Source organism: Pristis pectinata, chromosome 11, assembly GCF_009764475.1.
Source record: "Pristis pectinata isolate sPriPec2 chromosome 11, sPriPec2.1.pri, whole genome shotgun sequence".
Taxonomy (NCBI): Eukaryota; Metazoa; Chordata; class Chondrichthyes; order Rhinopristiformes; family Pristidae; genus Pristis; species Pristis pectinata.
The window spans coordinates 28,349,006-28,373,632 of NC_067415.1; the positions used below are offsets into that span (position 1 = coordinate 28,349,006).

The 24,627-nt window shown below is 38.0% G+C and overlaps 1 protein-coding gene across 1 annotated transcript in view; it reads left to right on the forward strand.

The window, feature by feature from the left end:
- atp8a2 (ATPase phospholipid transporting 8A2) overlaps window positions 1-24,627 on the forward strand; it is a 371,705-nt gene that overhangs the window by 273,093 nt on the left and 73,985 nt on the right. The window contains exons 28-31 of the mRNA XM_052026103.1: window positions 4,835-5,018; window positions 8,363-8,473; window positions 21,717-21,791; window positions 22,777-22,899. Coding sequence (XP_051882063.1) covers window positions 4,835-5,018; window positions 8,363-8,473; window positions 21,717-21,791; window positions 22,777-22,899 — 493 coding nt within the window. The remainder of the gene's footprint in view (window positions 1-4,834; window positions 5,019-8,362; window positions 8,474-21,716; window positions 21,792-22,776; window positions 22,900-24,627) is intronic.

The window sequence follows — 24,627 nt, forward strand, 5'->3', positions numbered from 1 at the left end:
TGATGTTGCCTTCATATGACTTAAGAATCATGAAGTCTAAGTCGGATAAGCTAATTTGAACATTGATGTGCTTTATTTTATATGTGCTATAAAATGATTAGCAAATACTTAGGTTTAAATTCTATTTGGTGATGCTAATATTTTAAGTGAATTTTAATATATTTGGGACATAGAGGGTCCTTGACAGAATGTGTGGTAAGTAAATTGCTTGTTGAACTTGTGTAATATATTTACAGTGGCCCTACAAAAAAAATGAAAAGTCAGTGATGGCTCACTCCATTTAACTGAGTAATTAACTTTTAGCTTTAGTTCCCTGTCTGCATACACCCTGGCTTGGAAGCCTGCACTGGTAACGTAATAACAATTGTAGTAATAATTTACTAACCATTGAACCTCCTCCCTCCCAATAAACATATCTGACTTTTGGATAAATTCTGGGACTTCAATTCCATTCTGAAATGCATCTGTCCACAAGTCTAGGACAAAGAAATAGATTTTGATAAAGCTTTTGGCGGAAGAGAGGAATTTGGGGAAACTGTGGAGTCATGTCTACCCTAAATATTGCAAAAAGAAATAGAGGAGACCAATACGTAAATGGCCTGAAATCAGTTAAGAATGCACAAGAAATTGGTACCCATTTCTTTCATTGTTAGAGATCGTTTCTGTAAAATGTTGGAATAAAATATTTGTTAGAATTCTAAGGCATGCAGTCAAACAGTTTGAAGATCTACAGTTCTCACAGTTGTAGGAATGCAATACATACTGTATAGCTATGAAGGGAAACTGATCCACTCCACATCAAATTCCTGCCTATCAAAGATAGGGACATGAAAAAAAAATTATGAAATGTTACCATTGCATATCATATTTCCAGTACTAATCAATCACTCGTTCATCTCAGCACTTGGTTTGACATAAAGGATAGGTTTACTACAGCACCAGAGCCAGTTTTCATTTTGTTTTTGTCTTTAGGAGAACAACTGTTCATACACGCAGCCTATTAGTAGATTTTAACTGCATAAATGCTATTTCACCAGTATAAAGATTGTGCTATAACCCTTAACTAACCTAGAATAATGGTAGTTATAAACTACTATGATTAATAGTGTTATGTAATAAAACCTTTTTGAAAAATATTTTTGAAATGGTTTAATCTGTTCCATTTGTTGCTGATTTTAGGACTTGATCCTCTTCATTTTCCTTATTACTGTGTGCTGAAGTGCAGCTGTCCTCCAGTACTTCACCCAAATGTGACCATTCTTCTTCGTGTCCTTGCAGAGTGCAACTTATGTCGAACCTTTATAAATGAGGCTAGCCATGTTTCTACACAACTGAAACAGATGCAATTTATAACTGAGGTCAATGTATGTGCTTAGTGATCAAAACCAAAAGTTATAATTTTTTAAAATTCTTCTCACCACAACCTTCCCACCATGCCCAGTCAGGAATACTTTAAGCAATTACGGCCTCTGGCCTATTTGTACTAACAATATCTGGAGTGAACCATGGCACCTTGATGATCTATGTATTTTAAGACCAAACCAGTATTTCATTCACATACTGAAACTTGTATGTTCTCCTTCTGTTAATGTTGGAGGATTGTTGGTTTTCTATACTTCAGTAACAGAAACATTATGCTATTCTATGTTATAAACTCAGGTACATGTCTGTAATTGTTTACCTCCGTCTTAATGGAAATGATGCAGCATCAGGCACTCTCAACAATATTTTAAAATAATCCATTGCATAAGAAAATACATACAAGCTAGCTGTTGAGGAATTCACAGCAAGTTATTTGATCTTGTCCTTTGGACAATTATAATTTTTTTGGTTCATGGAAGCAATTTGAATTTAAATTCCTCCTTTCAGGGTACGATTTATTAATCTAGTTATAATGTAATTTGGCTTGCAGCTGTGAGGGCAGAAAAGGCCAATTTTGTGTATTAATTAGAATTGGTAATATTGTCACATGTACTGAGATACTGTGGAAAGCTTTTATTTGCGTGCCATCCAGACAGATCATTTTTACATCAGGTAGTAAAAAGGAAACCAGAATGCAGAATATGGTGTTATATTTATAGAGAAAGTGCAGTGGGGGTAGACAATAATAAAGTGCAAAGGCCATGACAAGGTAGATTTGGAGATCAATTTCTTGCGGTCTTGGGCAGAGTAATTTCCATACCAAGCTGTGATGCATCCTGATAGGATGATTTCTATGATGCATCTGTAAAAATTGGTAAGAGTCATTGGGGCCATACTGAATTTCCTCAGCCTTCTGAGGAACTAGAAGCATTGGTGTGTTTCTTGGCCATAATGTCTGTGTGGCTGATCCAGGACAAATTGTTGGTGATATTTACACCTAAGAACTTGAAGCTCTCTACCAACTCCACCTTGGCACCATTGATTCAGACAGCCATGCACTCCAGTCTGCTTCCTGAAGTCAATGACCAGCTCTTTTGTTTTGCTGACATTGAGGAAACGATTGTTGTCTTGATGCCATACTGCTAGGCTCTCTATCTGCTTCCTGTGCTCCACCTTGTTGTTTGAGATCTGGCCCACTAAGGTGGTGTCATCTGCAAACTTGTAAATGTAGTTAGAGCAGAGTTTGGCCACACAGTTGTGAGTGTATAGGGAGTATAATAAGCGGCTGAAGACCGGTTTAAAAATTTGAAGTACATGGAACGGAACGTGCTGAAGTTTTTAAACGTGTTCAATATTCGTGCACACATTTGGCACCCTTTAATTTGATGATCTGTGGAAAAAAAAAAGTTCATAAATTGTTCTTGCTTAAACTATCCTAATAGTAGTTGGAAAAACTTGAAGCAATCATTAAATGCTGCTGCAGTTTCTAATTTTGTGTACCTAATTTACCTGGCTCTTATGTTTAACAGAGTGGGAAAGAATATTTAAAATATCCAAATAAATAGAAATAACACAAGCATTGACAAAAAATTAAGCATATATTTAGTATTGAGAGGTTAAAAAACTGGATTATTAAAGAAATACTGGGCTTGCTTTGCATGTCAGAAAATCTGCTCCAAGGATTATACAAAACAAAACCCTTGCCATGCAACACTTGTCACTGATTTGACATATGGGTTTCCAGACTTCTACACTGGGGATAGCTTGATATCAGATTTTTGTTTCTGACACAGTACAGTGGTGTCAAATGGTTCCCAAATATTCAGGCATTAGACGCATTTAAAAATTCCCACAAATGAGGAGTCATGTTTTTGTAGTCACCATTGATATAATTACATTGGAGGTCCTATTTGAGTACTAGGATATTGTGCAACTTGTCTCCTGGTGAATATGATGTCCTAAAACTAAATAGATTATGGACAAAGTCAGAGTGGGTTTTTCTGTATTTTGACCACACCCAGAAACTTAACTCGTTTTTTTGTGCAGAGTTGGTGGGGAGGGAGGCAAAAAAGGAGGGGGAGGATAGGTGGGTGTCATTCTTCGTTGGTGTTGGAGAAGGGGAAGGATGAGGATGCTCATAAGGGAAGAGCAATGACCAATTGCTGTTCTTGTGTTTCTTTTTATGATCTTGACTTTATGTCCTTTTATACCTTTTACACGGTTCAACTTGCAATGGCAAGCTGAATTGTTACAGCACAGGGAGCCACAAGTGAGCCTGGGCTGATTTTAACATTTTTTTGAAGCATTTCTAAAACTCAAGCTGGTTAAATAATGTATGGAATTTTACATCTTCCTACTAAGCACCGAGTGTAAAATGACAGTTGACTTGTTCAAAGCAATTTTTCCAGTTATTTCAGTTAGTCAATGCTGGAATAATAGAGGCACTTAAAGAAAATATTATCCAAAAAATGTTAAGACATGTGCATTTGGAATAAGAATGCCCTCTGCACTAGGGTTATAACCAAATTAGGTCATCTTCTGTTTAATGTTCATGTTGTATTGTCTTGCTGTGTGTTAACAGGACCATGGTCGTATGTCTGATTCTGGGACACTGGGAATCCCATGCATGAATCTTTGGCATCCCAGCAACCTTCAAAAGATATTATAGGTTACAGGGGCCAAAGCTATTCCAAGCCTAGAATTTGGATTTCACTCCAATATAAGATGATTGGGAGAAATCAGATAAAGACATAAAGGTTAGGAAGTTGTGGGCATGCTATGTTGGCGCTGGAAGCGTGGCGACACTTGCGGGCTGCCCCTAGAACACTCTACACAAAAGATGCATTTCACTGTGTGTTTCGATGTACATGTGACTAATAAAGACATCTTGCTAGCCATTGTTTTTCTTAATATAGAAAATTGCTCTGTTATTTAAATGACACTCGCATTTCATTTGGCTTTCTTTATGCTTACAGTTAATTAAACCTTAATGGTCAACAACTTTATTTTGTACTACAGTACTTGCCAGTTTTAAAGCAATCCAACTCAGATTTTTGTTTTAATGAAATATTCAATCTGACATTTAATTTTCATTTGTTTCTACCACTGATTGCTTCCCCTCCTGCTCTATCCTGTCTCACAAATAAAACATCACACAAAGAATAACTGTCAACCAATTTACATTTGAAGGGATCAAAGGTGTACTATGCAAGAACAATGAAAAATGAATTTCTGTTGGATTTTGTTGCAACCTGCTTTTGGGAAGGTAGCCTCCTAAACTGCTGATCACTGGATGTTTAACTCTACTTCAAATGTAATGGTCTTGTTAAACTTAAGCAGCTGCAATGTTAGTATTCACCTAACAAAAGGTTCAAGTTTGTTGGTATTTGTTTTATAATGTAGGACTCTTGTGCAAAAGAACCTTCAGATTCCAAAGCTATTAAAGTGATTAACATCTCATTTCATCTTTCAGAGTCTCACCTCTCCAGAAATCAGAAATTGTACAAATGGTTAAAAAGAATGTTAATGCCATCACTCTAGCAGTTGGAGATGGAGCCAATGATGTGGGGATGATTCAAACTGCGCATGTTGGAGTAGGAATTAATGGCAATGAAGGCCTGCAAGCCACCAACTCCTCTGATTACTCCATAGCACAGGTTAGAAGCTCTTAGCGTTACTTTGTCTTTTTACCATGATCAGAAATCCTCCCAATATATGCAACATGTTGTCTGCAACACACGTGCACTATTTTGCTATTGCACTGAAAATGGTATTTTTCCTACCCATTGCTAGCAAGTCACATAAACAAAGCAAAGTTTATAACTATTCAGGTTTTGCCCAAGTAGAGAAGGAATTGTGATTTATTTTGAAATCTGTTTCTCCTGATTCTGAATATGCTTCATTCTTGTCACTTGAGTTTAAGTAGCATTGAGTCTCATTACCATGGTTGACTGTCCACTACATGCACCTGAAAAATCTATTTATGTAATCACTATTTGTCTGATTACAGAGTGCAGTCTCTTCCTTATTAAGATACGTTCCATTTTATTAAGTCCAGAAGACTTGTACCAGATTGGCAGTAGCCAAGAATTAGGGACTCTCTATGCATTGGGCATTCAGCAAATTAAACTCATGTACCTTGCAGCAACAGAATATTTGTAATCTCTATGCCTAAATAGCAATGTCTGCTATATTGCTTGGGAATTTATATCAATTGAGCAAGTGGCTAGTTAATCCACAATAACATGCAGGATTATATGAGGCCTGCTGTATTCGGGCGTCAATTTGCAGAATTTGTGACATACTGACTTAGTTTTATCTTCCAATGCCAGATATGTCTTCACGAAGATGCTACTAAATTCCCTACTCTTTATTCTGACCAACGTTCTCCCTCGGTACCAAGAGCTACTTTGATAGTATAATTATTTTTAAACTTGAGGATATTTGTAACAATGTCAATTTAAGAGACTGCTGAGATAATTTAGGCCCTATAAAGACAATTAACCTATTCCTCTCTAAAATTAATACTCAGGCGAACAAAAACAGAAAATGCTGTAAAGACTCAGCAGATCAGGCAGTATCGATGGAAAGAGAAACAGTCAATGCCTCAGGTTTCTGGTTGTTCATCAGAACTGGGAAAGAGATGCAAATTGGTTTTCAGTAGGAGAGAAGATGAGGGAGGGATATGTAGAACAAAGAGAAGGTCTGAGATGGGATGAGTCAAAACAGCTTAATGGCAGTAGTTACCAGCACATTAAGTTTCTTGGCCTAACTAATGAGTTGTTAATCATAAAGTGGTGGGACCGGCCTGGAAGGGTAAACTTATGCAAGTAAAGATGAGCTACATGATCTCAAAACAGAAAATGGAAAATGCTGGAAAAACTAAGGAGGTCAAGCACCAACTGTGGAAAGAGAAACGGCTAATGTTTCAGAAAGGAGATCCTTTGTCACCTGAAGGGACATGAAGGACCTGAGAAAGATAAATAAGTTAATCAAGGTAGCAGCAAAATGTGGCTGAAACCAAAGTGATCCCTCTGATATACCAAGGACGTGGTAAATGGTGTAATGTAAGGTTATTTTAGCGGTGTAATTTGTAGTTAGTGACCTTTTGTCACGGCTACTTTTTGTCATGAGGACCACTAGAGAGAATGTTCCAAAATATGAGACATCACACTGTGGGAAGTAGGTCTGTGCCACTCCATAACATGCTCCTGTAAATAGTTTTGCCAAAGGAATGTGCATAGCAGGAGGAGGTAGATTCAACAATATCTCCGTATCATGGTGAGAGTCAAATACAAGGCTTTAATGTTTCCAGCCATTTTCAGCCAGAAGTGGCAAGAGGATGATTGACTTCAACCTCCTTCTTGGGTATCCACCAATATGGAAGCCAGTCTTCATCCAATTTACTCCACGTGTTATCAAGAAATGGCTGAGAAACACAGGATGTACTAGTACTATTGAACCCAACAACATCCCCAATATAGTCCTCCAGAACTAGCTGTGCCTCTAATCAGATTGCTGATACTGGCATCTACCTGCTAAAGTGCAGCTAACTCTTGTCCATAAAAAGCAGGACAAATCCAATCCAGCTAATTACCAAATCAACAGTTAACACTCACCAGTAAAACAATCAAAGGTATTGTCAACAGTGCTACAAAGCTCTATTTATTCATCAATAACCTGCTTACTAATACTAAGTTTGAGTTTCGCCAAGACTACTCAACTCCAAATGCCATCACTGCTGTGGTTCAAATGGGAGCAAAAGGGCTGAATTCCAGTCATCAATTGTGATCGACTGCCGTTGACATCAAGGTAGTATTTGTAATTGATAATACAGTCCAGGTGCCATGTAGCACTCATTTCTTCCTCATCTTGGTCTAAATAAAATTGCATCTACATTCACAATATTATTCACAGAACTGAGTTTTCCTCCTTTCTTGCTCCCTTGTGAATTTCAGGTAATGTACAGAAGTGTTAAATTTACTGTACAGTTCTTTTTTGACCTCAAGTTTTTTTGAATTACTCATTTAAAGGATGTGTGTGTCTCTGACAGGGCCAGCATTGCCTATCTCTATTTGCCCTTGAAGGTAGTGGTATGCTACCTTTTTGAACTGCTTTCATTAATATATAGGAAGATAATCCCACAGTGTTGGTAGAGACCACATGTATTTGGTCCCAGTTGCAATGAAGGAATGATGGACGAGGATAGTGAGTGGCTTAGACAGGAACATTTTGGTGGTGCTGTGCAAGAAGCTTTGATAACTTCCAAATGTGCATTTTGTTGATTGCATACACTGCAGCCACAGTGTTCTGATGATGGAGGAAATGAATGCTTATTGTGGAGGATATGAAGCCAATAGAGCAGGATACTTTGGCCCAGATGATTTGAGCTTGGAGTTGCACTCATCCAGAATTCCATCACCATACTGACATTCCTTGAAGATAGTGGATAACTTTAAGAGTCACATTGTAAGTTATCTAGCTTCTGACCATCTCCCATGGCCATAGTACTTATGTGGATGGTCCAGCTAAATTTCTGGTCAATTGTCAAGGGCTTGGTGACGGCACGGTCATTTAACTACAAGAGGAGGTAGTTAATTTCTCTTTTATTTGATAGACATTCCTTTGCATTTGGAGGATGCAAGTGCTATCACTAGTCAGCCCAAGGCTGAATGTTGCTCAGTTCTTATCTGAGAAACTCCTGGAGCAGTGTCTTGGGGCTGAGGTGATCGACCTTAAATAACCACAACCATCTTAGCTTGTGCTGGGTATGACTCCAGTGAGTGGAGAGTTTTCTTTTCAATTCCCATTGATTTTGTACTACTTGGGTTCCTTTGAACCAATTGCAGTATGAAACCATATTAGTGACTACATGATAACTTACCAAACAGTATTTTAGTATTTTTTTGCAAACTTGATTACACATTGAATTTACTGCCGTGTTGTGTGGTTTAAAATATATTTGTGACATTAATGAAGTCTTTTTTCCTTCTCATTCTAGTTTTCATATTTAGAAAAGCTTTTACTAGTCCATGGAGCCTGGAGTTATATCCGAGTGACAAAGTGCATCCTTTACTGCTTTTACAAAAATGTGGTGCTGTATATAATCGAGGTAAGGAGTATTATCTATGCCTCATATTAGTAGTTTAATATCAAATGGATCATTGAATTGAATAATGATTTGGGAACAGTGGCTAGGACTCAAATGATGGGATAGAATCGGAGAAGCAGAATTTTTTTCCCATGTAAAATGGGAATAGAAGGTTTGGAGACATTTGTTTGGTAGCCTGATTTGCAATTAACCGAATTAGTTCAGTGTTGCTTTTTACACAATGCATATTACATTGGTCATTGTCCAACCCTCTGCATATCAACTCTCTGTACACTCTAGGATATTTTCAGTGATGACTAAAATGAAATATTTAACTCTAACCTTTTTTTAATCATCACGCACAAATTTAGCAGTCCTGAACACAGGAATCCAAACTCACTTTTAACAATCCTCTCTTTTTAATTATTTTCTTTGATATTTTGTGGAATTGTTCTTTATCTCTATATTAAGCTTATTTTCTCTTCTTTTGGTCAACGTGGCAGGATTGTACAGCAATACTGCAAATTTCTGTTTCCTCCTTACCTTGGTTGGGTTGTTCATCTGTCCTCATCCAATCTGGTGTTCTCATTTTCTTTTCTAATTGGATTGTAACTGCACTGAATTGTCATCACTACTCCCAGCCATCCACACTACACTCATAAGTGGAAATAACATTATTGTACAGATGGATTGTACAGTTCCTTTTGATTGAAATAAACTTCAACAGCTGGAAAGAAGCACTATAATATAACTTTTTTATGTTAAAAATGTGAAAGTCAAAAGATTCATGATGGGTGCTTAAGCTTGTTTCTTAGTGAATGAATTCAAATTTTACCTCGTTTTGAAGTATTAAGCTGGTACTAAACCATGTATCATTTGCAACTAATACACCTGCCGTGAATCATTAGGTCAGTGTACTGGTTAAATCTGTAGTCTAGCTGTTGCTGTAGCATCCAATGATGCTAACATGCCTCATCTTTTCCGCCAAGTCTTTTGTGCCCCAGCCAGTCCAGTATTCTGGATCTGCACGTACAACTTTGACCTGCCCCGTACATTGTGAACACTGGAGAGGTGAGTATTGTGATAGCAGGTCAATTGATAAATTTCTTAGTGGATAGCTTGTTCAACTAAGCATTTTTCAGTCAGGCATTAAATCATCAAAAGGGAAAACAAACTCCTAATTGAGCCATAAACGTGACATTCTGCTCTGTTCCAGGAATGTACTTTTTGATTACTTGTACTAACATGCAAGCTGGCTGTATTTTAGCTTTAAAATTAAGCATAGAGATTTAATGTTACTATTGTATGCACTTAAGACCACGACAAAAAATGAGATCCTTTGCTCAAGATACTTGGTTATATGAATACTTATACTTACCAAGTCCTTAAAACATCAACTCAATTGAACAAGCACAATTTCTTTAACGAGATTGAAAGTAATCTCAATTTTTCTCAACTTCCTGCAATCTGACGTGGGTTTATCTGAGCCTTTGGACACATGTAATCTTGCCCCCAGCAGCAAAATCTGTGCAAATTAAGTAAACGTTTCTTGATTAGTGTCAGCGTTCAACAAGTGGCTATAATGCAGTAGGGGTTTGGGGATGCAGGGGCAGGAGGGGCAATACACTTCAATTATACATTTCAGTGTTCCACTGATACTGCATCCTCTTTGTTATCTTCACCCTCCTCGTCATCCATCTCTTCCTCTTCCTCAAAATTCAGGATGACTTGCATCCACTGTGATTCTGTGGGACCCGAGGTGACGGATTAGACTCGTGGGAACCTTGGGTAGATTGAGGTGGTGCACTCCTTTTTGAGCTGTGTGCTCCAAGCACATGGACTGAGGTTGGTGCCATGCTGATGCCGCTTCTCCACTTGAAGCGGTCATGGGCCAAGAATACACAGGAGTTGTGATGTTGCAATTTTTCAGGGAGGCTTTGAGAACATCTATGAGTCTTTTCCTCTACCTACCTGGTAATTTCCTCCTGTGAGAGCTCAGAATAAAGTGTTTCAGGAGCTCGATGCATGTGAACAACGAGGCTTGCACTGCGGAGAGCATTGTTATTACCTTTTGAAGTGCCTGCTGTAGGTTGTCAAAATCTCAGAAATGTATAGGAACAGAAGGGATGTTGAGTGCCAGGCCCATCATCTCACATTGTTTAGTCAACATGTTGGCACTGACTTGGAGATGAGACTCTGAACGTGTACTGCAGCTTAATTACTGAGATTGAGTGACCTTGGTTCTAGATTGTAGATGCCATGGGTTGAGCAGTTTTTCATTAATTCTAGAGATCAACACCACTCCAGTGGAAAGCTGCATGGAGTTATGGTGCAGCATTCTGACATGAAAAATTGAAAAACGTTTCAGGGCAATGAACCAGCTTTGCTTGACACTGGTCTTCATTGAGGTTAGTTTTGTGTTGGACCCCATTGGTTAGGATCAAGCCCTGCTTGCCATCATGAAATAATCATAAAATGGAGAAGAATTTCTGCAGGCAGCTGCAACCAGTCAATGGAGTCAAAGGTTTTGGTGAGGTTGAGAAAGTCTGCTCTCAATGGTTATTCCTACTCCCTACATTTCAGTTAAAGTCTTTACAGTAAAGATCATAGAATGATCTAAAAGCTAATAAAATGCATCACGCAATTTCTACTATTAGGCTTACTTAACTCTTCTGGTAAACCTTTACTGTGAATTTAACCACCTTGATCTTGAGCATGGGAGATCTTCCAGCGATTTGTTCAGACTGCGTTCCTTGATATTGCTGAGATAACTTGGACCATGCATTTTCCTCAGCTCTGGCTGCTTCCACATCTGCCAACTAGCCTACAGTGCTGCCAGTCAAATCAGTGATTTTTGAGACAACGAGAAAAGATGGATATCTCTCCCAAATGTTAATGAATTGCTCTTAAAAAGATTGTGGATAATCATCACATTTGAGCATATCTGATTGGCATTCAAATGAGATGTTGGGTGAGAGGGTCAGAATTTTGTTAAATTAATGGATTCTGTCAAATTAATAGAATGATGCTGAACTTTTGTGAATTCACTCCTCAAAATCTGAGTATGCCATCCTACCATAAACCATTCCTCCTCCTCCATCTTCATACACTATTGCTTGGGCTGAAGTTTGCTACCACTCCAGTTTTGATGAGTGGAAGATTGTGCGTTAATTCTTTAAACATGAGGTGCCAACACTTGGACTTGACAGTGGGATCTTTCTCACCCTGCCCGTAACTCCTTCTCTGTTCCATTCTTCTCAGCGTGCTCTCCCTTCACTCATCCACTTCCATAGTCGCCCTTTCTGCTCGAATCCCCTACGTACTCTCCCCGCTCTCCAGTTGTCGGTCATTCGCCATCTCACAGGTGAGGTTACTGCTCATCTTCTTCTCGCCCCAGTCCTAGCATATTCTTTACACCAAAAATCTTCCTCTGTCAAATAGTCAGGATTCCTGAAATGTGGCTACAAGTTTCAAGTTTATCACACCTCACTTCCATTTTCTAAAACATTGGCTGCTCTCAATCTCAGTGGTCTAGATCAGATATCTGATAACTGATTGCACTGACTAGGTTATTATCTTTTTTCTTTCATTCCTCAATACCTTTTAATTAATTAGACATGAATGTACTTGTCTCGCTGAATACAGAGTGGCTTAGCAGGTTATGGTGGTTTACTAGTCACATTACTGGGCTTGTATTCCAGAGGCCTGAAATGCTGATCCAGGAACATGGATTCAAATCCCAGAACAACAGCCAAGAGTGAAAATTCGGTTAAATAAATAAACCCAGAATAAAAAGCTGTTATTAATAATGCTGACCATGAAGCTGCCATGTTATTGTGAAAACCTATGTGGCTTAGTAAGGCCCTTATGATGAGGACATATTGTAGTCCTTACCTGGCATACATGTGACTCCAGATCCCATAACATTTACGATTGACGTGCATTAGTGATAAATAACTGAGTAGTGATACAAGCCACTCTGTTGAACCCACGGCTCTGACAAGGAATAAAACTAAAGGAATCACCCAGAATTGAATAGGCATCATATTCAGGCATGACAGATTCACTTGAAGTCCTCCTTACCCACATTTGGGAGCATAACAAGAATTTGAGAGTTATCCTCCACACTGTTTAAGCCACAGCTTGGGATTGTCATGATCACAGGAACTTTCTAGACTTCTATGCCACGACATCACCAACTAGACACACCCACTAGAGGGGATGATGCATAGGAGACAGTCAGGAGGGAGTATCTCATCTCTCAGCTTAATGAATCTACTCCTCAATGTTGAACACCATTTGGAAGAAGCACTTAGAGCAGCAAGGACACAGAATGTAGTCTGGTTAACCCTCATGAGAATCCTTAAGAGCACATTCTTGGTTTCACCAACACTGGATTGGGGCATCGGTTGGAATGTCAAAAGTATATTGTTCTTCTCCATTTTCCCCCTTGCCCAACCCTATGATACGTGGGGTCACAAGAAACTACAGATGCTGGAATCTGGTTCAGCACGCAAGGCGCTGGAGGAACTCAGCGGGTCAGGCAGCCTCCATAGACACTGCCTGGCCCGTTGGGTTCCTCCAGCATCTTATGCGTTGCTCTGATATGTGGAGTTGGGAAAATCAGCCGGGATAACATTGACAGCGGTTGTATACACCATAAAACATTTAATATATAAAAAAGAATCTGTACTTGCATCCGTAGCGTCTGTAGTCTTCCTTTATCTCGGTATGCACTTTGCCATTATATAATCCTGATATTATCAGAGGAAACTTAAGTGGGGAATGGATTGAGGTAAGAACATTTAAAATCGCCAAGAAAATAATGGCCAGGTTCCTTGTCTGATGATGTATCCGTGCTTCTGACGCCTTCAGATTTTAAAAAGTGCAGATTTGAAGAAACAGATAATCTCCAATTCAGATGTTGTAGCAAACAAACATAGAAAACATTTATATGCTTTGAGAACGTTCAGTAATCAGCAGTATCTACTTTTGATGCTTAACATATAGTGTGACTTGAAAACTATTAAAAATATGTTATACAAAAAATCTGCTGATTGCAGTTCAGTCTCCAATTAATCATCCAAGCATGTTTTGTCTGTCTTGAGCAGATTGAGGTATACTGTCCTAGAATAATTATACTTGTAAGTGTTGATATTTATAGGTTCCATTCAAATTAACTTGAATCAATGTTGTGCGCCTGTGGCACCATACTACAGGGAGGAAAAATATTTTGTGATAATGCACTAATCTTGTATGATACCTCAAAGGAAGTTGATTGTTCATTCATACCATTGCAAATATAATGTTTGAATGATATAATTGTCAGAATGAATGATATAATTGTCAGAATATGTGTCACCCCAAAAATAGAGGCCTAATAGTCATCAGTATGGTTTTTAGAAGGACCTTTTCCCTGGATGTCTTGTTACTATGTTACATTACTCTAGTCATTTCTCTCATCTGACTTTTTGAATGTTTAAAGCCTTTGACAATTTCGTACCATGCATTTCTAAACAGGTTGGTCAGATGGCTTTTTGTTGGTATCTTTTTTCTTCTCTTAAATGGCCCCATTTTTGTGACAGTTCCTCTGTCGGCAGATAAGCTGTTAATTAGATGCTCCAGAGAAAACAATCCAAGTTTGTCCAGCTCCACCTTGTAGCTAATACTCTCTAATCCAGGCAATTTCCTGGTGAGCCTCTTCTGCACCCTCTCCAAAGACTCCACATCCTTCCAGAACTGCACACAATACACCAAATGTGGCCTAACCAAAGTTTTCTACTCAAAGTTTCGACTTACTAATTTTTGTACTCAGTGTGCTGGCCGATGAACGCAAGCATACCGTACACCTTCTTTCCTACCCTATCTACTTCTGTTGCCAAATTCAGGGAGCTATGGATTCCATCCCAAGATCCCTCTGTACGTCAATGCTCCTCAGGGTGATTCCAATAACTGCATACTTTCCTCTTGCATTTGGCATACGTCACCTCACTTCTGTCCAGATTCAACTCAATCTGCCATTTCTCTGCCGAAATTTCTGTTTGATCTATATCCTGCTGTATCATTTGATACCCTTCTTCGCTACCCACAACTCTTCCAATTTCCGTGTTGTCTGCAAACGTATTCCTTTGACCACCTACATTTTCATCCAAATCACAAACAACCCTGATCATTGCAGAACATCACCGGTCACAGACCTCCAGTTAGCAAAACACTCTTCCACCACTACCCTCTGACTCTATGACCAAACCAATTTTGTATCAAACTTATTAATTCATCGCAATCCCAATAGTTTGAATGATGTTGTCGACCTGGATGAAGAAGGTAGATGTAGGTAAGTTTATTGTTTATTGAATTCAGCAAAGTTAGTGATTTTAGAGGGAATAGTTATAAACTCTGCCAACATTTCACAAAGGCTGTAACACTTATAATTTGGTAACTTGAAAACATTCTTATAGAATGTTTTTTCAGAAAACATTTTTTTAATGTTTTCTTTTAATGTTTAATTTTTTGGCACAGCTTTGTGAGCCGAAGGGCCTGAATTGTGCTGTAATTGTTCCATGTTCTAATGCTTGCATCTATTTTTATTTTGCACATTTTTGTAAAGAAAGGAGGGAACTTCTCCTCATTAAAGATCATAGATGCGGTGCAATTTTGAGTTCCCACTTTGCTCATAATGGGCCAGATTGTGTTCAGTGTGGCTCCCACCTTACATTTATCACCATGTGATTCCTATAGCCATACTGACCTTCCATGGCCCTGCAGGTCCAATTGAGAGTGCTGCTGTGGCCATGCCCTGAAATCAGGCAGTCGATGAGAGGAGGTTGGGGTGGGGTGGGGGGGGGGGGCGGAGGGGCACAGCAGAAAGATAATCAGAGAAATTTAAACACAGTTGAAATAGATTTAAATTACTTTTCTAAAAAAAAGTATATTTATGTAAATTAGTTAAGACCATAAAGAAATAAACAATAAACTTACCTGCATCTACCCTTTCTATCCAGGTCAAAAACCTCATTCAAATTTTTGGGGTTATTCTTGATACATCTGCAGAAGCTGTCATAAAGCTGTGGAGCTTCATGCAAAGTGCATTTGTCCCTTTGTCTCAGCGGTGAAAGGGTCTCCAGTCCTGGACTTGCTGCTCAATCTAATGTTGGAGGAGGAGGTCAGATGCATGGACATCTGATGTCCAGTATATTTCTATACCTTGTGCTACAGGCACAGGTGCATAAGTTAGAAACGTAATGCAGTACAAGACTAACAGCATTGACCCTTACAGTGCCGTTCGTCATTGATCCTTACTGCAATGACAGATCTGGACTATTTATGGAGACGTCACTCCTTCACCAAAGCACAGCCCATTCAAATCACACACGCAGAACAAGTTTAAGCAGTTAAAAAGTGATGAGTTGAAGTATGTTTCAAGATGTGCATCAGTCACTGTTTATCTGAAATGTGGGGAACAGGGACCTTTTGAGGTCCTCAGAATGTTTATAGGATAGTTAAAGAAAAATTGAACTGTCACTGGTTTGTTGACCATGTTCTTAAAGAGTTTTGAATGTTTAAGCTTTTTAAACAAGCTTAAACTTTTGATATACAATTTTTGCTCATTTAGTATGTGTCAGACAACCTTTAGGTCATACCCACATGTGTGAAATATGTTGGTCAGAGGAGAGTCTCCAAAAATGATTATTGTGTAATTACACATCCAAAAAAATTGCCTCACCATGTGCTATTTCTGTCAAGAAAAGCTTTTGACATGATGATTGATGAAAAATTGGATCATTGAAGATATATAATGTGAATAAAAGTATCCTGTTGCTTCACGTATTGAGTAATTATCCAAATCTAACCCTTTACAGATATCATATCTCAGTAGTGCTAACATTGTTGATATGAATGAAAGGATCAGAATTGAGAAATAGACCATAGCTTACTTCAGAGTTATATAGCTGCAGTTATGATCTCTCCTGAGGCTACTTCATATTTCACCTAGAATTACAAAATAATACATTGGTTTTATAGAATGAAAACAAGTTATCTTGCTTAACAAGTCCACGCCAGTATTTGCGACCTGCACTAACCTGTTTGTACTTTTCCTCGTCTCACCCATTGAAACATTTCCTTTTATTTATTTCCCTCTCAATTGATTATCCAGCTTGCTCCTTAAGTATATCTGAGGTATTCATCTAAACTTCTCCTTCTTACTGTGGGTTCCAAGCCTTAACCACATTCAGGAGATGGGAATTTCTCCCAAAGTGGCTTTGGATATGTTATTCCTGATGCAGGGTTTTGACCCAGAATGTTGACTGTCTCTTTGCCCCAACAGATACTGCTTGACCCACTGAGTTCCTCCATCAGTTTGTTTTTTTGCTCCAGATTTCTTGTGTCTGCAGTCTCTTATGTCTCTTGGATATATTATTCACCATCTTACTGTTTTTTTGGCCCCTACCAATTCCCACCACCCTGCTACACCTATGGAAACCTCTGTATATACATCCTATCAAACTCGAGTCAGAGATAAAAATATACATGTGAGTATAGATGTGATTAGAGAGGACATTGGTGTAGGTGGGGGAGGAGGGGAAATAATTGCTGATTGCTGGGTTATGGGAAAGGTAATCCAATCATGGAGAGGGAAGCAGATTAGATTGAGGAACTTCAGGAAGCAGCCTTCACCATTGCACTTTAGTTGCTAATGGCTAGGAAACACAGTTGGCTAGGATTAAACTTGGACAGAGTGATAACAGTTTGGAGCAGGCAGGCTGATTTTAAAAACTCAAAAAGAGCAAATAATCTCCTGAGACCAAGCAGTTGCCTTCCCTCCATTAAAACCATAAATAAGTGAATAATAAGTGAGCTGGTGGTTTAAGTTTTTAGAAATTTTGTATATCATCTGACCCAATGCCACCCAGGTTCTGAGGTTTAAATTTGGCCCCTTATTTTATTACAGATGACCTCATTCTGCTTATCAAAATTATTCAGCTTATTTTTGTTGATGTTAATTTGCCTGTTATGCACCAATTCTGCAAGTTTATTAATGTTGTCTTGTATCTTGTCACAGTCCTCCTATACAAATTTTAAAATTGTACATCCAATAATTCAAGCTTAGATTTTGCCAAAAGTTAAAATGTCAGTTCTTGTAAACTATATTTATGTTAATTGCAGATTTGAACTTAATAAATCTGGTAGGCTGTGGGCTTTACCAAAAATATCAATATGAAATTTGGGGGATTGTCATAAAATCCAACTGCTTCACCAATGCCCATTTGGCATGGGAACCAATGTGCTCCCACTTAGTCTAGCCTACATGCAGCTCCAATCCCACACTATGGTTAGTTGACTCTTGATGCCCTTATGACAACAGGACAGGAACAATAATTGTTCCCTTGTCAGCATTTTGTATAAAGCAAGACCACATTTTTTTTCCCATTTATCCACCTTTTTAATTTTCAGAAACAAAAATTGCTTTGGCATAAAAATCAGCCACAAAAATTGAAAGCACATTTCCAGAAGTAAATCTAATGTCAGATGTATTTGAATTACTCTGCAGTTAGTCGAGGATTGTTTCTCAGCCACTATCAATGAAATAGTGGTCATCAATTTGCAAAGATTAGGAATCCAACTTGGGAATCTTTGGCAGCATTATTTGCATCATTAGATCTTGAAGGTGACTTTATTTACTTTTGTTACTAAGCTAAAAGTAAAGCATTCTGCTTCTGTACTTTAGAGGATAACTGCTTAATTTTCCATAAGAGCAATTTGAATCTCTATTACTAGAAAGACTTCAAAGACTGCATGTTTTTTTGTGACATTTTGAAGGTTTCTTGAATGACTTCCATAATCTGCCCAACCACCTCTTTTCACCTTATTAAAATGCTGCTCCTCTAATTTTGTATATTTAGCATCAATAAATAACAAAGAAAGCTGCACAATTCAAAGGAACAAGCCAAAATGTGGCATTATCACACCAATAGTTTTACATTTACTTTAACATTCAAATAGGAGCTTGGCATTTGTTCTAAGTAGTAATAGCTATAAAGGATTAAATGTAAGTTTCTGTCGTCAGATGGTTATGTTTTACGTTATTATTTTCAGTTTTGGTGAAATTGAAACTTTCTCCATCTCTCTTCTTTTCCCTTGCACTTCCATTGTTCTTTTTAAAAAATTAGTTGTACTTTAGATCTTTAACTAAAATGGTTAGTCCATAAACATATGTTGGATTTCAAGTGACAAAAATATTTTTTTAATCATGATGCCTTCTGTAAATTCCTTGTTGGAAAAGCTTGGCATGAAACCTTTTAAATACAATAGGATCTCAAAATAAAAGTGCCCAGTATATGCACTCGCAGTTTGTTTGTCTCTGTTTCCTCATCCTCTGCTGTGCTTCCATCTCCCATTTTGTTCTCTTCCGAGCATCATCATCATCTTAATTCCCACACTTAAACCTTAGCAGTGAGCAATTCCTCATCCCTCAACAGTTGAAGCTCTATCTGAACTTTCCCCTTCCTACTCCATTCTCTTCTGTGCCTTGATATTCTCTCTGAACTTCCACACAATGAAGTCCATACACATATGTTCCTCATCTTGCTGTCATTGTTGTCTTGAGATCTCTCATTCATTTTAGCTGGGTATCCACATCTGCCCAAAAATGTTCTACATTGGGCTAAATTATGCTGGATGTGACTGTGCTTTTGAGGGGAACTGGCAGCATTAAGCCACTCCTAGCTAAATTAAGTTGCACACTTGTGTCCCACAGTTCTAAGACCAGGACCTGCTGAGTGATAGATGCAAATTTTACTCTGCATGTCACTGGACTTTGCATTGAATCCAATCGCAATGCCCTGTTTTGCTGGTTTTCCTGCATCTGTTGACCATGCAACAATAATTACATTTCAAAACAAAATCATTGGTGTGTTAAGGCACAACGTCAGTGGAAGCTCTTTTCAGTATCAGAGTTCACCATCTTATGCCACCTGACCTGAGTAATTTTTGCACTATCAGAGAATAAATTTATGACAAAATGTTTAAAATGTAATTATTGATGTTGGATCAGCAGATATAAGCAATAATTTGCAATTTGCACATGTTCTATAAATTGCAGATTAGATGAATAACTAATTAATTTGTTTTTGAAGCTTCAAGTCGAAGAAAGAATATTAGCCAGACAAACTCTCCATACTGCTGTGAATCATGTCTTAGCAATATACATAGCAGAAAAAGCCTAATTTTAACTCGCTCACTAATGCATTGAGCTGTTAGCATAGATTATATTAAGTGAGGAGGTGGCACAACCTTTGCCACAACCTTGGCTTAGTACTGCTCTGTTCAAAGAAACCTGCCTTGTCGGTTGAAATGAGCTGGAGGAAGGGAATATGATGGCTCTTTTCCCTACCTTCTGCTACAGTTAATACTCCTTACAGCTATCAGGAATTCTATGAAGGTCTGTCACTTGCTGGAGGTGATTGCTGCTTCACAAAACTTGGCCAATGTGGATTCAACTCACTGTTTTAAGGACTGATTGCTGTTGCCTGTTTTTGTTTCTCTTCCTTGAAGTGGCTGATGTGATTCTTTGTTCAGTAGTAATATGTGCATGTTTGACAAGTCTATTTTGTGACATATCGCAGAGTAAAAGCTAACATCTATATAACTGATGTCCACTGTCAAGCATGCCAATAACAGCATTAATCAAAAGCCAGTAGCTGCTGGCTAGATTTTTCCCAAGCTGTCAAATCTGTTGCTCATTATTTATAGAGTTATGGTGAGTTTGTACTGATCATGCAGACTGTTTCCAGTGTATATAAAAACAGTTCAAATTACTTGGCCAAATTGAAGTGAATGCACTAAAATGTAAACCTTAAAATTCCAATAGAACAGGGAATTCTCCTTATACCCTGACATTGCTGGAAACCATGGTTTACAAAAAAATGCACTCTGACCAGATTGTCATTTATCTTATGTCCAAAGAGGCTAATGTAAGCAGCCTTCAAATATCATTCTGAGATTTCCATTGCTGACCTTAATCCTTTGAAGTCCATTAAACTGGCAAAGAAACTAATGGTACCATAGGAGCTGAAATACATTCACTGGCATCTACATTAACAAGACTCCCACAGAAGGTGAGTCTGGAGTTCAGCCTATATTTACACTAATATGATACTGTTTCTACTTACATTTATATAGAGCTTAATCACATTAACACCTACAAATCCTTCACATTTGTTTCAAAGAGCTAGGACTGCATTTGTGAAGGTAGAAATGGTGGCTATTTTGCAACAGTAGTGTTCAACAATCACAAGTTGATCTATTAATTTATGAGACTAGTATTTGTTGATGGAGTAGCATTAGCCAAGTCCCTAGAAAAATTTCCTTTCTATTCTTCAAGTTGTGTCAAGGGATATTCATTGTCCATTAGAACCACAGAAAAAGACAGAGGTAATGTCTTCAAATATATGGCATCACTATCATTGCAACTATTCCCTGCTGCCCCACTAAAGCATCAGATTACATTGAACTAAAACAGAAAATATCAGTTTCAACACACATCCTGCTAAAAGTGAAAGTACAGAAGAACCTGGCACCATGGCCAATGTAACATGGGGATGTTAATGGAAATCCTGACATTTATATGCACAACACTAATAAATAGACTAAATGTAATGCTGACACCAACAGTTAATCCCGGATACAATAATGTGATATTAAAAAATTGCCTGAATATTGGACTGGTTGGCACTCCCTTTCAAATGTTCAGCATAAGGAAATTATTTGAGGTTTTTATTTGTACTCATCTGCTTTAATTCTTTCAAACCAGGAATCTTTTATATTTAATCAGTTGAATGACATTGGACTTTCTAAGTTATCCATCGAATGATAAAATATTGTTTTCCTTTTTGTCAAAGGGAGTACATTATAATGTATTTTGCAAAATATTTTTTTAAAATTCTTTAGAATTTGAGGCTATGAATTTTTAATTCAAGGTGACAAGGTCAGTTTGTTGGCCACAGGAGCTGAATATGGTTTGCTGTACCGTGTAGCAGTGTTTCTGCTATAGTTGGTGACTTTCCATTTTTAAAAAAAGAGAAGAAAATGCATGTGTTTAGTTGAGATTGAAGTGTTTTATCTAATAATGGGGAGGAAGATTTTAACAAATAATGTATCCTGTTTTCTAAGGAAATAAAATTCTTGTTTCCCAAGTATCAGTTATTTTACTAATGATGAAAGGTTCATTCAGGAATCAACTGTTGACTTTCTTTCTATGTTGCAGCTTTGGTTTGCATTTGTCAATGGATTTTCAGGACAGATTCTCTTTGAGCGGTGGTGTATCAGCCTCTATAATGTGGTAAGTACATCTGACCTCTATATTCTCATTTCTTCATTATAGATTGTTCCAAAAAGCAGCTTCTGCTTTATCAGACTCGCACATCTTGCACGCTTAACTTTGAATAAGTAGGTGTAGCAGCCCTCAGCTAACATTTACCTAGTGGAGTGAAAGAAACTCTCTGGGCCTCCATTTGATATACTGTCCTAAAGTCTGGCACAGCAACATTATAGCACTTATTATTGCACAGAAGATTAGGAACTAAAGTCGTGCTGCCCAATCATGTACATACAGCCAGGTGGCAATGCTACCATTTGAGCCAATACTGATGACTATTATTGCACGGCAGTGTAGCGGTTAGCATAACGCTTTACAGCGCCAGTGACCTGGGTTCAAATCCGGCCACTGTCTGTAAGGAGTTTGTACGTTCTCCCCGTGTCTGCGTGGGTTTCCTCCGGGTGCTTTGGTTTCCTCCCACATTCCAAAGACGTACGGGTTAGGAAGTTGTGGGCATGCTATGTTGGCGCCGGAAACATGGCAACACTTGCGGGCTGCCCCCAAAACACTCCACGCAAAAAGATGTATTTCACTGTGTGTTTCAATGTACATGTGACTAATAAAAATATCTTATCTATTTTCTCCAAAACGCTGCCTCTTCACCTATAATAACATTCCCAGTCATCCATTTTTAGTTTTATTTCCAGTAGTTTCTCCTAATTGAACTGATCCTGGCTTGTATCCCTCTTCTTCACTTAGCACTTGGGTGTCCAATTACATTTTAAGTACTTCATAAATATGATTTAGTTTTCATCTTGGCTTTTATGGAATATGTGTAGTACATCATTCCAAATTATAAGATTCATTTGCATACTTCATTATCAAAGTTTTAAAATCTTTCATTGATTTTACTCCACAGTATTGGCATAATAATTAAAAAGTCTCTGAACCCCACACAGGAATGTTTTCTTGTTAATCATAAAAGTCTTTTTCATTTAAATCTGTCCAGATTTTCACTGCCTTACCTCCCTTCACAATGGGCATTTTTGAAAGGACTTGTAGTCAAGAGAACATGCTGCGATTCCCACAACTTTATAAGATTACCCAGAACGCAGATTGCTTCAACACAAAGGTAAGTGTTACAGATTCCGTCTAATAGATAAATTGCATAAGGCCAACTTCAGTATATTGGGAAGAATAAAAGATTACTTAAAAATGTTGGGTTGACCTTACATATTTTCTGGGTTCAGAGTCCCTTGTTATGTGAAATGAATACCTGAAACTAAAATGTGCATCATGTTTGTTTCTCTCATTCTAAAAACACATTGATTGAGTGACGTGAAGCCAAATAAGAATCAACAAATTGATTTTGTTATGTACAAGCAAGCAGGATAAATATTGGAGAAAATTATTTTGTGTAACTGCTTATAATGCAGAATACAACAAAGCTCATCACCTATATTTAAGGAGACGGCTTTCTCTTATTACATCCAGTTTCTTTATCAGGTCTTTCCACATACCATGTTCTTCTTTATTATTTAGCCTGGGAAGAAGGCTAAGACATAACCTCTAACTTTTCAACAGTAACTTGCATTAAAATAGTGCTTAACAGGGGCTGAAGATGAGTGGTCAAAAACTCAGCTGAAGACAGTGGATTTGACAACAGTATTGTATTTATCTTGTTCCTTTAAGTTGGAGAAATGCTCCAGCTTGCTTTGGAGTGTTATCAAACAAAATTTGACACCACACCTCTGAAGAGATACTGGGGCAGAAGAACAAATGCTTAGTCAAAATACTAGATTTACTGAACATCTTCAAGGGCAAAAGAGAGAATGGGAAATTTAGAAAAGAAATTTCGGAGCTCAGAGCCTTGACAGCTAAAGGTATGCCTGCCAAGGAGGGAAAGAGTGAGAGGTTACAATTGGAACAGATACCTTGTAGCATTACAAACAAGGGGGAGATTACAAAACAGAAAGTGGTGAGTTATTAGGAGCAACAAACAAAATGGTGGAGGAACTCAGCAGGTCAGGTAGCATCTGTGGAGGGAAATTGATGGTCAACATTTTGGGCTGAGATCCTTCATCTGGACTGTAACTCCAGTCCAGATGTTGTGTAAGTCCAGTACAGATGAAGGGTCTTGGCCCAAAACATTGACTTGCCATTTCCCTCCACAGATGCTGCCTGACCCGCTGAGTTCCTCCAGCATTTTGTTTGTTGCTCCAGATTCCAGCTTCTGCAGTCCCTTCTTATTTGGCAGTCCAGTGGTGAGTTATTGGTGGGATTTGAATGAATGAGGATTTTATAATTTAGGTTTTGCCTAATCAGGGGCCAGTGTAGGTCAGGGAGTATAGGTGAAATGCGTGATTAGGTCTTGGTGCAGGATGGGAAAAGAGCAGCAGAATTTTGAGAAGCCAGTAAGTAGGGGTCCTGAACATCAACTCCATCAACATGCCAGCTGTGACCAGATACCAAAAATGAACACTAAAAGAAAATTTGAATTATGTGGTCACATCATTTAAATTATCTGTTTTTGGTTAACTTGACCACTTGCTTATAGTTTATTAGTACCCTAAAATTAGATTTAGTCAATCTATTACTAAAGTCATGATCTATGTTCCCATTAACCTTCAATAGGTTCACCAGCCATTTAGTTTAGTGACTGTGCAGTTTTTCTCCAGAATGATGAGTCGCCACTATACAGCATTATTAATTTCTTTAGTGGCAATTCTAATAAAGTTTGTGCTAAACAAGGCAACTAGGTCCTCACAGCCTTAGTACATAGTTTTGATACTATATGTCCTTATGTATACATACATATACATACACACACATACTCTCTCTATATTATATATATTAGATC